Genomic DNA, 12,522 nt, shown 5'->3' with positions numbered 1-12,522 from the left:
AGTTGCTTATATAAATCTAACAGCGAGAATAACCAGAAGGACTATTTTGCTGATCTGCACCTTTCAATGGTGCTGCTGTACTCCATGGGCGTTTTCGCACTCATCTTCAAGTGGTGCGACCACCCTCCTCACGCCGGCGGATCTGCAGGGATTTCGCACCAGAAGCGCCGGCGCACCCAAAAGAGCCGGCGACTTCCGTCGCGAAACCAGCTCAAACGTTTTCCTGCTTCTTGGCGGTTTCCGTTTGAGCTGGTTTCGCGACGGAAGTCGCCGGCTCTTTTGGGTGCGCCGGCGCTTCTGGTGCGAAATCCCTGCAGATCCGCCGGCGTGAGGAGGGTGGTCGCACCACTTGAAGGTCAGTGCGAAAACGCCCCATCCCTTTCGCAACAGTTCATCCCTTTCACAACAGCCTTTTTGCATATTCTTTGTATTGCTGTATCCTCTGGCACAAGGAGCTTTGCACTAGTGGAACATACCACTTCCACAAATGGAAGACACCTTGAACCAGATGAAGGCTGTACCTATCATTAGAACTAAAACTTTGGGTTCAACCTGAGGTTGTTCTGGCTGATTTCAGACTATTATCTGGACTAGAAGTAGGATTCTTAGGGGGAAGGTGCACCTCAGTCCATCACAGTCATAACACACTATGGAATGTGAGTGCTGGTCATGGATGCCCTGGAGTGCCAGATCATATAATTTTTGCTTTAAAAAAATGATTGGGAAGATTTATACAATTTAATTTTCTGCACAGCAAGACATAGAATGCGTGTCTGTGTGTCATATGGAGGAGTTAAAATTTAAACTAAACACTGATTCTTAACAACGAATAGAAGGATTTGTCTTTCAGGAGTGTTTTTAGTCAAGTCACATCTTCACTGAACTCACCTCTGCCAATTAAGTTAGCATAAGGGTCTGGGAAATAAGTCTCTGAGCACACAAAGCATATAGGTGAACTGCTGCCTATAGACAATGGCTTATTCAGGGTACTATTGACAGGTTTGCCTCAAAAAGAATAGGGTGAAAAGACAAGTTAAACCAAGTGGATGACAGAAAGAAACACACGGTTCAGAAGGGACAGAGAAAAGCTTACATCTGGATATAAAAAATTGAATGCATAAAGAAAAATGGTAAGTTATTTTATTTATTTAACATTGCAGGATTTATTCAGGACCCTGTTGTGATAAGTAAGTGGCAGGACTTGTGCCAAACCTACCTCAACCTTTTCAAAATCTGTGCGAGCTGTCCACTATCTGTCCATTGACCCTCAGAAGTGCTTAGCAGGTGTACTCTGAATCCTATTCAGGCCTATTCAAAATAGCTCATTCCTCGTATAGGGTGTGTTCTCTCTCTCTCTCTCTCTCTCTCCATGTCTAACTCAAGGAATTCTCCTATGACAATGATTGTTGTTTTGACATCCACATAATTTTCATAGGAAAGTTTCCTTTATTTCTTTCCCAATATATCCAGTGAATTATTTTATTTTATTTTTTTACTCACACCAGTTTTAATTTGATTCGTTGGGGAAGAAAAAAAAATGAGCACATCTCCATGTTGCTATGCATGATCTGAATTAGTTTCTGTACTGGGGCACATGCAGCATTCAAAGGCATGCCTTTTAGTCATGTGTTTCTAATGGTGATCTTTTACAGTATGTTTCAGGTTCTTTCCTTTGCCCGTTACATTTAATTCTATTAGTCACAGAAGTCCTGTACACATATGACTCCTCCATGCAATGCTTGAATGCACAAAGAAGGAGAGCAGTCAGGAGGGCACTGACCCCTCCTCACCATCTGTATGATAATGAGCTCATGAGCACAGCACCCAAGTAGAGAGGAATTGTCTGCACCTAAAATATCTTCCTATCATCTCGGTGACATTTGGAAAGCAGTGTCTCCAATTATGGAGAAAGAGTGCACATGTGGACAGTTCCCCCGCATGTTTGCACCATTATAGTGACCCAGTAATACATGCAGTGGTTATGTATAAAGTGCTAGATTCTACCATTATGGAAAACCAGTAAGGTGTGGTGGTTAGAGAGTCAGACTAGGATCTGAGACATGCAAGTTTGAATCCCTGCTTTGCCAAGGAAACTCCCTGGGTGATCTTGGGCCAGTTACTCTGACTGAACCTTACCTACCTCACAGCTTGTAATGACAAAATTGAGGAAAATAGAAACTTTTCATTCTATATCTAATTATGGCCTAACCATTCAAAATTCCAGGCTTCAACATGGAGGGAAAGATGAATAAGTAGGTTAGAACTAGCCTTAAATTAGATTAGAGCCTTAAATTAGATTAGATTAGGAGGGATGGTGGCTCAGTGGTAGAGCATCTGCTTGGTAAGCAGAAAGTCCCAGGTTCAATCCTTGGCATCTCTAATTAAAAAGGATCCAGGCAATAGGTGTGAAAAACCTCAGCTTGAGACCCTGGAGAGCTGCTGCCAGTCTGAGTAGACAATACTGACTTTGATGGACCAAGGAGGGTCTGATTCAGTAGAAGGCAGCTTCATATGTTCATAGAGCAATAATTTGGATTAAAATGCAGTTTGATATATGCCATTTGTATGAATTTATAACAATTCATTGCTTGTTCCATCTCCCACCCAACCACAGTTAAAAACAGTTTATCAGTTTTTCCCCATTTCTTCTTCCCCTCTCTAACATTTTAAAATTAATCACATCTCTCACAGCAATGCTACATTAAGAGATACTATGCATACTTCATCCAACACCCCAGATGGGGAAAAATGATTTATCAAACAGGGCAGGCTCCTTATGTGTTCTGCAGTTATACCTAAACCAGGACCACCTGGAGGGAGAGCTAATGGGATAGAGGTGCTGCTGTGGAGTTCAGTGTTCATGAGATGGTTACTGTACACTGAATACAGGAACTAGGTGTTGGGGCTGGAATATGTTAATCAAACTCCAATTCTCTCACACCAATTAAAGTATATACTATAAGAGACCGTGATTTTGATAGTTTTCCTTCTTCAAGGATTGTACAACATGCTACTCAGTCATGCCACTAGTGGTCACTGCTAAGCAATCAAAACAGTTTGCAAGCTTTCAGGACTTGGCAAAAAGGACAAGGTGCTAATTCTTCATTTTTCTTATGTGCTCCCCCCCCCCCCTTTCATGGGTTATACAACATGCTACTCAGTCAAACATGTCCAACAAATCCACTGTGTCTGATTTTCTGCTCCTGGAATTCTCAGAGGTTCGGGACTGCAGTTTCTACACTTCATTCCTTTTCTGACGGTGTACTTGGCCACGGTCACAGGGAACCTCTTGATCATCTTTTCAATAGCCTTAGACCATCACCTGCACACCCCCATGTACTTCTTACTGATGAACTTGGCCATGCAGGACATTGGTCAAATTTCAGTCATTGTCCCCAAATCCATGATCAATTCCCTCCTGAACACCAGGCACTTGCCGTTGCTGTGTTATTTAATAAAGTGGCCCATAGTTTCACCAATCTAATTGTGTCCGTCTCTTTATTCCAACTTGGTGGGGCAATATATAAAGTTCCTAAATCACTATAATCTTAACCACAGAAATCTGGAAACTTCCTAGAGCATTGTATGACACCATGACATTATTTCTGAGTACTCAACCAGAACCAGCATCTTGCATTGCTCTACACTTACCCCTCTCCATTTTGCCCCCACAGTTCCACTGAACATTCCCCTGATAGAGACTAAGAATCAGATAAGCACTGCAGCCATCCATTCATTTTTCTCCACTTTTGAGGCCAGTACAGGGACTAGATATTGACTGATATAAAATTATTCTATAGAGTACACATTCTGTTCATGCATGAGTGATTATACTCTCTGTTTTTGGTAGCAGGTATTTAAAGGCAAAGTTTCTGAGGCAGAACAGAAAAGAACTAAGAGAAAAAATACTTCTGTGACATCATTTTGGTAAATTGTTCCTCAAGGTACATTTCCATAATACAATTCCCTGAGAGACCATCAAAACCACAAATGATTTCTTATGTTCTTCATTATGGGCTTTTCCCAGTAAACCACAAACTGAAGTTCAAACAGAATCATCATTTGTGACAAGCAGCTAGAGGTGAGCATTATCCTCATTGATCATAAAACACTGCCAGTTTTCAGGTGCTATTTTGAAAAGCTGTAAAGCATGTAGTGCCTGATCTTGAAATAGCATTTGTGTGGCATTCCATAAGAGCAGATGAAAAGATCTTGAAACTATTCTTAGTTTTTGGTGGAGTTGAACAAATGCACAAGTGGGGTATACAAAAAAATACTACAAAAAAATTATTCCACAGAAGGAAATTTCTTCCTTTCATCCATGTAGGTGAATGAAGGCACTTGTGCTAAGGAATGTTCTGGTTTCCCTCAGTAGAATGGGATCTTTAAATGTGTGAGTTTGTATCTGTATAAGAAGCAATCTTGCTAGATGTAACATTAGAAGATATTGGATTTATATCCTATACTCAGAGAGTGGTCACAATGTCCTCTACCTTCCCCCCCCCCCACAACAGACACCCAGTGAGGTAGGTTAGACTAAGAGAGCTCTTACAGCAGCTGCCCTTTCAAGGACAACTCCTATGAAAGCTATGACTGAACCAAGGCCATTCTAGCAGGTGCAAGTGAAGGAGTCGGGAATCAAACTTGGTTATCCAACATAAGAGTCCGCGCACTGAACCAAACATTAGATGCAAGCAGATAATTACAGTATGATACTACGTGCAATTGAGTAGATTTTCAAGCAAGTTTTTTAATTGGATTAAAGGGAGGAGATAGGATCAATATCATTAGGAAACTAATGTTGCATATTTAAGATATGCAACATGAGTAATAATGAGGATACATCAGAAGAACTTTTCAATCTTTGCTAAATTCCACTAAAACATGAAGGGGAGAAAGTCAACATAGTGTACAGTCCCTTCCTTACCAAGGTCCAGGTTTCACCATCTTACAGTGCAATTTGAAGCAGAACTACAAACCACTAAGTCCATTTAAGCCAGTGCTTAGACTGGTATAGCTCTGTTAAGAATTGCATGGTCAGAAAACATTGCATGGGTGAATGTAGAGCATCACCCCCTAAGATATTTTGAAATTTTATCCTTGACAGAGGAAGGTTTTTTGTTCTGGAAATAGGAATCAATATTTACTGAATGACAAGACAGGTTACAAGCCACTCCTGAGGGTTTTTGTTTTTTTTAAATCTAAGAAAGTTAATTTTATTTCTTAAGTTATTTTCACTGTAAGTTTTCCAAATATTGAGGTGCTGAGAGAGGCTTTGTGAGGTTTTTGTGGTTATTGTTTTTTTGCTTTAAAATGTTATTAACATCTCTTCTGTAGCCAAAAGATTAGAACTTTAGAGGAGTTAAAATCAGGTGACAGAAGGATGAAAAATGATACTTTGTCAGTATGTACAATCAATCAATTATTGGAACTGTGTCACTTTTATGGTAAGGCTGCAATCTTATGTAATCTTACCTCTATGCAAGACATATTGAACACAACAATCCATTATTAGAACTGTTTCATATTTATAACAAAAATAGTTATTAGTGAGGCTGTAATCTTATGTACCCTTATCTCAATGCAAGACATAATGAACATAAGATTATTTTCTCAGTGAACATGCAGAGGGCTGCACAGTTATTAACAACAATGGCACTGTCACAGGCCACAGTTTTAAAAGCATTGAAATGTTATATAAACAGATATAGGACTGTAAAGGGTTAATTCTTCACAGCGTCAGAGATCCTTGAGTGACAGGTTGTTCCAAGAGATTTGATTGGTTAGCATCTGAAAAGAGAAAGACTTCTGAACTAAATGCCAATGAGAATTCAGTCTGATTTCAGCTTTGGCTGGGAGCAGTTTCAAAAAGATGGAGATCTGGGGAAAAGTTGGCCAGGAAGTTTGGGGAGTAGGCAAAGACCCTTATTTAGCCTGAGAAAAGGGGCTAGATCTTCTACAGTGAGAAGAAAAGAACAAAATAGGAGTCAGTTGCACCTTTAAGACCAACTTAATTTTATTCACGACGTAAGCTTTTGTGTGCATGCACACTTCTTCAGATGAGGAATGAGGTACAGCAAGGGTTGCCAACGGTAGCTCTCCAGATGTTTTTGCCTACAACTCCCATCAGCCCCTGCCATTGGCCATGCTGGTTGGGGCTGATGGAAGTTGTAGGCAAAAACATCTGGATAGCTACCATTGGTAGCCCCTGTGGTTCAGTAAGCAGAGCCACATATAGCTGGTGGGATTTGGGATGCAAAGAAGAAAAGCTCATGTGAATTTGTCCTGCATGGCACATGATACATCTGGCAATTCTATGCATACTTACTGAAAAGAAACTCAATTGAACTCTGTGGAAATCACAAAATAATGTGCCTAGGATCAGTTGGTTAGAGAAAAATTAGTAATTCATGAAATCATAATTATTATTCTTCAGTCCTGAAACTATGTAATATGTTATACTCTCTTTTGTGAAAGAGGATTGTATATACATGTTTTTAATAGGAAGTGAACATTAAAAATTTACAGTGGAATCCCAGGCAGAGATACACCCTTTTATGTACCTTAACATCAGTTGGTGTAGAGGGATGTAACTCTGTTTAGGACGGTACTGTTAGCATTTAAAGAAATAGTCAGCAATGTAAGAAAGTAGAGAAAGTATTAGGAAAGTCAGGTAAATCAAAATGTCACTTTTAAAAAAAATTGGGATAGTCTAGGTTTGCCTGATACCAAGCTTAGAATGTGCTGAACTGTTCTTTCTCACTGCCAAAGCTTATGACCACTATGCAGCCATCTGCCATTCTCTATGATACCAGCTGATTATGAACTGAAATGTTGGCTTCCAAATGGCTGTTGCTTCTTGAGTCACCAAGCTAAGTAAGATCAGCCTTGGTTAGTGTTAGGATGGGAGACCACCAAGGAATATGGGAGTTGTGATGTAGAGGCAGGCAATGGCAAACTACCTCCGAATGTGTCTTTATTTGAAAATTTCATAGAGTTCCCATATATATGGTGTGACTTGAAAGCAAAAAAAAAAAAGAAAGAATAAGCAGACAAATTATTTTTCTTGGTTTCTGAAAAGGCTTAGATACCTGTCCCCAAATGCTATCTCTACTGAGATCATCATTTTGATAGCACATTTTCTTTCATCTTCACAGAGTTTGTCTAAGTAATCAAATGGTAAACAAAACATTTGTGGCAGAATTTGTCCTTCTGGGATTTGCCAGTCTTCGAGAACTGCAGATTCTACCTGCTGTGGTCTTCCTTTTCATTTATTTAGTGGCCTTGATGGGAAACTTCCTCCTAATTGCAGCTGTAGCCCACAATCGCCACCTTCATAGCCCCATGTATTTCTTCTTGGTCAACCTTTCCATTGTTGATGCCTGCTACATTTCAACTACAGTTCCCAAATCGATAGTCAATTCTTTGATGGACAGCAAGCAGATTTCATTCTCCGGATGCATCACTCAGGTTTTCCTGGTGATTATGTTCGCAAGTGCTGAGCTGTTTCTTCTCACTGCCATGGCTTATGACCGCTATGCAGCCATCTGCCACCCTCTACAATATCAGCTGATCATGAAGTGGAATGTTTGCTTTCAAATGGCAGGTGCTTCTTGGATCACCTCTGTCACCATTGCAGTAGTATATACAGTGGACACATTTTCATTACATTTCTGTCAGTCCAACGTTATTGAACAATATTTCTGTGATGTCCCTCAGTTATTAAAGATATCTTGCACAGATACAGTGACTTTTCAGAGCCTCATTTTTGCCAGTACACTTAGCTTAGGCTCATTTTGCTTTACAATCATATTTGTTTCCTATGTTTACATCTTCTCTGCTGTGTTCAAGATTCAGTCAGTTCAGGGCAGGCAAAAAGCTTTCTCTACCTGCACCCCCCACTTGACAGTCTTTTGTTTGTTTTTCTTTACTGCTTCCTTTTCATACATAAGGCCCAAAGCCTTGTCATCTCCAATGGTAGATTTGTTGGCTGCTGTTCTTTATACAGCTTTGCCCCCAGTCATGAATCCCGTCATCTATAGCTTGAGAAACAAAGATATCCAGTTGGCTCTGGGCAGATCCTTGACTAATTTTCCTTGCATTTCCTGGATGGGCTTGGAAGAAATGGATTGGAAACGTTGATGCCTTCCTGTCTAACAGAATCCTGTCTTCAACCCCAGCTGTCCATATGTATTTTAGTGTCTATGTAGAGTCAGCCAAGAATACTGTGAGATCTATTGTTTATAAAATTTGGAACTTTACAATTATAATAAACACATTCTTTAAACAATTTAATGAGTGGAAAAGTTAAAACACATGGATTTATGTAGGCTCCATGAAAATCAAGTAGAACAAAAAATATATTGTTGCATATGCCTTGACTGCTGTTTTGTTTGTCTATTTCATAAGAATTAATGGCTTTAATGAAATATAATGACTCCAGAGACTAGGTCATCCTCACCATGATCCTTAGAGCCTGAAGTTTCCATTGCCATGAAATCATCACTCCCACATTTCACATCAAGCCGGAAAGGTTTGGTACTCTATGCTGAGAACATTGCCAGTATATTTTCATATTGAAACTTGGACCGATTTTACACTCACCTTACCCCACTCTCCCATTAGCCTTCTCTGTGCGGCATCCGTCGGATTTCCCACTATCTGCACCAGAGTTACAGGAAGCATTGCGGCTTTCGTGCAGCAAATGGAAACCGCTAAAAACCAGTTTCTGTTTGCTACGCGAAAGCCACAACACTTCCTGTAACTCCGGCACAGATAGTGGGAAATCTGACGGACGCCACACAGAGAAGACGAATGGGAGAGCCGGGTAAGGCGAGTGTGAAATCGGTCTTGATGATGACAAAAGGCAATAAGATATAGTTGTCAGATTGTCCCTAATCACTGCTGGGGAACAGCGGGTATAATTTTCTCCATGGTACTCCATAATGAGCATTAACATGTGCCAGATCAAAACACTGCAAATAATACTCTTGTGAGTTTGGAATCTGGCTAATTGAACAAACATATTATATAGACTTGGCCTACAGTGGCCTGCTTAGAGGGTACCAGATTCTGTAATAAAATGGACAGAGATCTGTTGTAATTTTTTTTTTATTTAGACACTGTGCAGGTTTATCTTATTTGTTTTTTATGTTTGTTATTTATATTTTAAGTATATGTAAACTTTCTTGTTACAAGTATCAATCTGGATGTAACATGAAATTTTGTACTTAGTTATTGAATGGTTCAATAAAGGTTTTCTTGAAAATTAAAAAAGTGATTTTTAAATTATTGTTGATATCTTCTTGATGGGCTTTAATTGTTAGAAAATGGCTGTGTCTAATGAACCAACAGTAGTTGAAGGTCTCACTGAAGGGAGGAAGCAGCTGTATGGGCTGGATCCAGCCAGCCCTTTCAATAAATCATACCCAGATCTCATACTTACTCAGTCCTCCATCCAACATGTTTTTGCACAGGCAGGTCACAGGATCCCAGTATACTGGGATCTCAAAGGGGATTCCATCCTGCATTTTTCACTACTGGAAAAGTTGATTGCATCCCACCCTAAATTCCTATATCTGTGGAGGGGGGGGGGGGAATGTAGGGTTTGGAGAAAAGAAGCAGAGAAGCAGACTTCTGAGAATGTAATGAAGCACATCAGGATACAGGAACCCTCTCAATTATGTTTGGCGGCAGATCTGCTTCCTTTTAGGAGTACTTCTTTGCTTTCATTTGTGTTGTATGTGTCTGCTTCTAAGTAAAGCAAATATTACAAAATGTCATACGTTTCTAGTGCTCTCTCTCTCATTCAAAAAAAACCAACCCAGATATTATTTACCTGGGAAACTGAAATTAGATTTGGATATTCCAGAATATCAGTAAATTAAATATTCCTTTTCCATTTGTCATAATGGGAGGGGATAATCTATATAAGTGTAGGATGAGTATACATTCCATTTTCAGCTTTGGCAGAGATTATGTGTTTGTGATCGTGAAACAGCTTTGCTGCTGGTTGTGATGGGAGGATTGCCAATTGTTTAGCTAGCTACTTTACTCATTCGGAGCTTGGCTTAGCTCTGGCTTCCTCTGCAATTTGGTTTTTGTTTGGTTGATTGGCTGGTTGCTGTAAAAAGTGGAAAAACCAGGACTGAATTCCTCTTTCACATTACTGCATAATTTGGAATAATGTTGGAAGTATAACTCCCCTCATGCAAACTTTTTATTTTATTTTATTTATATCCTGCCCTTCCCTGTTGGGCTCAGGGTGGCTCACGACAGATTGAGATACATACTATTAAAATAAATTAAAATAAAATAATTAAAATTTGTTATATACATACAATGCAATAGAATACATATAATACATTTACAGTTTCAGTTCTAAAGTCCAAGATGGCATCAGTATTATTAATTCATATTTGACGCTGCATACTGTAGTGTTGTTCAATGCTGTGGTATAGTCAGGCCTTGGATTCAGCAGAAGCTCATAGGAGCACAGTTCCTGAACCTTTCTGAGGGTTCCCCCTCTTCTTTCCAACCTTGTCCATTGAATAGTAGGTGCAGCTGGATAACAATCCCTGGATGAGTTCCACAGCCTATTTTTCTACAAAGTGATCCCTGGGTATAGTGGTTACATTCCCCGTTAGTTGTTAAAAGCTAATTTAAACAATTCTGTTTTGCAGGCCCTGCAGAACTGTGGCAAGTCCAGCAGGGTCCTGATATTTCCAGGGAGAGCATTCCAGAGGGCAGGGACAGTTACCAAAAAAGCTCTTGTTCTGGTGGTGGGCAGTTGAGTGTCTCTTGGCCCAGGGATTGCAAAATTTTGAATACTTGATCTTAGTGCTCTCTGGGGCTCATATGGGGAAAGGTGGTCCCAGGTCCCTGACTATATAGGGCTTTAAAAGTCATAACCAGCACCTTAAAGTGAACCCGGAACTCTATAGGCAACCAGTGCAGCATCACCAGTGCAGGTTGAATGTGCTCCCATAAAGGAAGCTCCAATAACACCCTGGCTGCTGTGTTTTGCACCAGTTGCAGCTTCCAGGTTTGCATCATGGCAGCCCTATGTAGAGGACATTACAGTATTCTAATCTTTTTTTTTTCGGTTTTAACTTAAATTTATTTCAACTTCAAAATTATTTTCCATAAACAATTATCCGTGACAGTTCGCATTTAGATAGGTTTACACACACATAAACACATATTCAAAATAAACCTTAAAAAAAGAATATAACCTATCCTTATTCTTCCAAAAAGAGCTGAATGCAGTATCATACTGTTATCATAGCATTACCATATATTAAATCTTAATAACCTTATATCCATAGTTATATTCACTTTCATATTACTTTTTACCTATATATATGATTATCTTACTTCTTTACTTTTTTTGTAACCAGTTGTAAAACTTTCCCCATTTTTCCATTGCTTCAGCTTTGGGTGTTCCTTTTAACATCTTAGACAGAATGTCCATCTCAGCCGCCTGTAAATTTTTTTCTATCACCTCTCCTAGTTCTGGGCACTCTTTTTGTCTCCAGTGGCTGGCATATACAATTCTTGCCGCTGTCAAAACATATATTATCAGGTATTCATCCTCTTTAGGGACTTCCTTCCTCACCATAGAGAGTAACATAACTTCGGGTTTGAACTGCCAGTTTATATTTAACATCGTTCTCACCATCTCATAAATATTAACCTAAAATTTCTTTGCTAGTTTGCACGTCCACCACAGGTGGAAAAAGGAGCCTGTCATCGTCCCACATTTCCAACATTTTGGAGAGGTATTGGAGCTAATCTTGCTTATTTGAACAGGAGTAATGTACCACCTGTGAAATAATTTAAAAAAAAATTCTCTAAAATTAATCGGCTTAATAGTTTTATAATTCATTTTCCAAAAAGATGACCATGTCTCTAGATCTATATTTTTTGACAAATTTTTAGACCATTTCAACATCACTTCCTTGACAACTTCATCCTCTAATTTCAACTGCTGCATATAGTTATAAGTTTTTTAATTGTTTTCTCCACCTTATTTACTAAAATTTTGTCAAAATCAAAATTGGTTTTAGTGAATCCAATTAATTTATCCCTATTGAATTTAGCCAAAATCAGGGTCATAGTCCACCAATCTGGTTTTATACCTTTCACTTCTAGTTCTTCTTTCCCGTTGATTCTATCCTTTTCATCTAAAAGGTCTTGATGTCTAATTATATTTGAGCAATCCCTTAACTGTGGCTGGATTGAAGCTTCACTAGGTGATATCCATCTTGGGACTCTGTTATATATTTTCTTTTTAATTTTCAACCAGACATTGTTTATTCCTTTATGGATCAGATGATTAATAAAATATTTCTGTGTTTTCTCTGCGTACCATAAATTAAAATGCCAACCGTTTTGGAGATCAAACCCTTCTAATGTTAGTGTTCTTTTATTTTCAAGACCTACCCAGTCATGTAGCCAGATCACACCATATGCCAAATGGTAATTTTCCCAATCTGGCAGACCTAACCCTCCATTTTCCTT

The 12,522-nt window shown here is 39.2% G+C and overlaps 1 protein-coding gene across 1 annotated transcript; it reads left to right on the top strand.

The window, feature by feature from the left end:
- The first annotated feature begins 7,176 nt into the window (after positions 1–7,176).
- On the top strand, positions 7,177–8,142 carry LOC132583432 (olfactory receptor 14A16-like). The gene has a single exon (XM_060255069.1). It carries the CDS (start codon positions 7,177–7,179, stop codon positions 8,140–8,142), a length of 966 nt encoding a protein of 321 aa, XP_060111052.1.
- The last annotated feature ends 4,380 nt before the right edge of the window (positions 8,143–12,522 follow it).

The sequence above is a fragment of the Heteronotia binoei genome, chromosome 15 (genome assembly GCF_032191835.1).
Source record: "Heteronotia binoei isolate CCM8104 ecotype False Entrance Well chromosome 15, APGP_CSIRO_Hbin_v1, whole genome shotgun sequence".
Lineage (NCBI taxonomy): Eukaryota > Metazoa > Chordata > Lepidosauria > Squamata > Gekkonidae > Heteronotia > Heteronotia binoei.
This window is presented reverse-complemented; position numbering and strand designations above follow the sequence as displayed.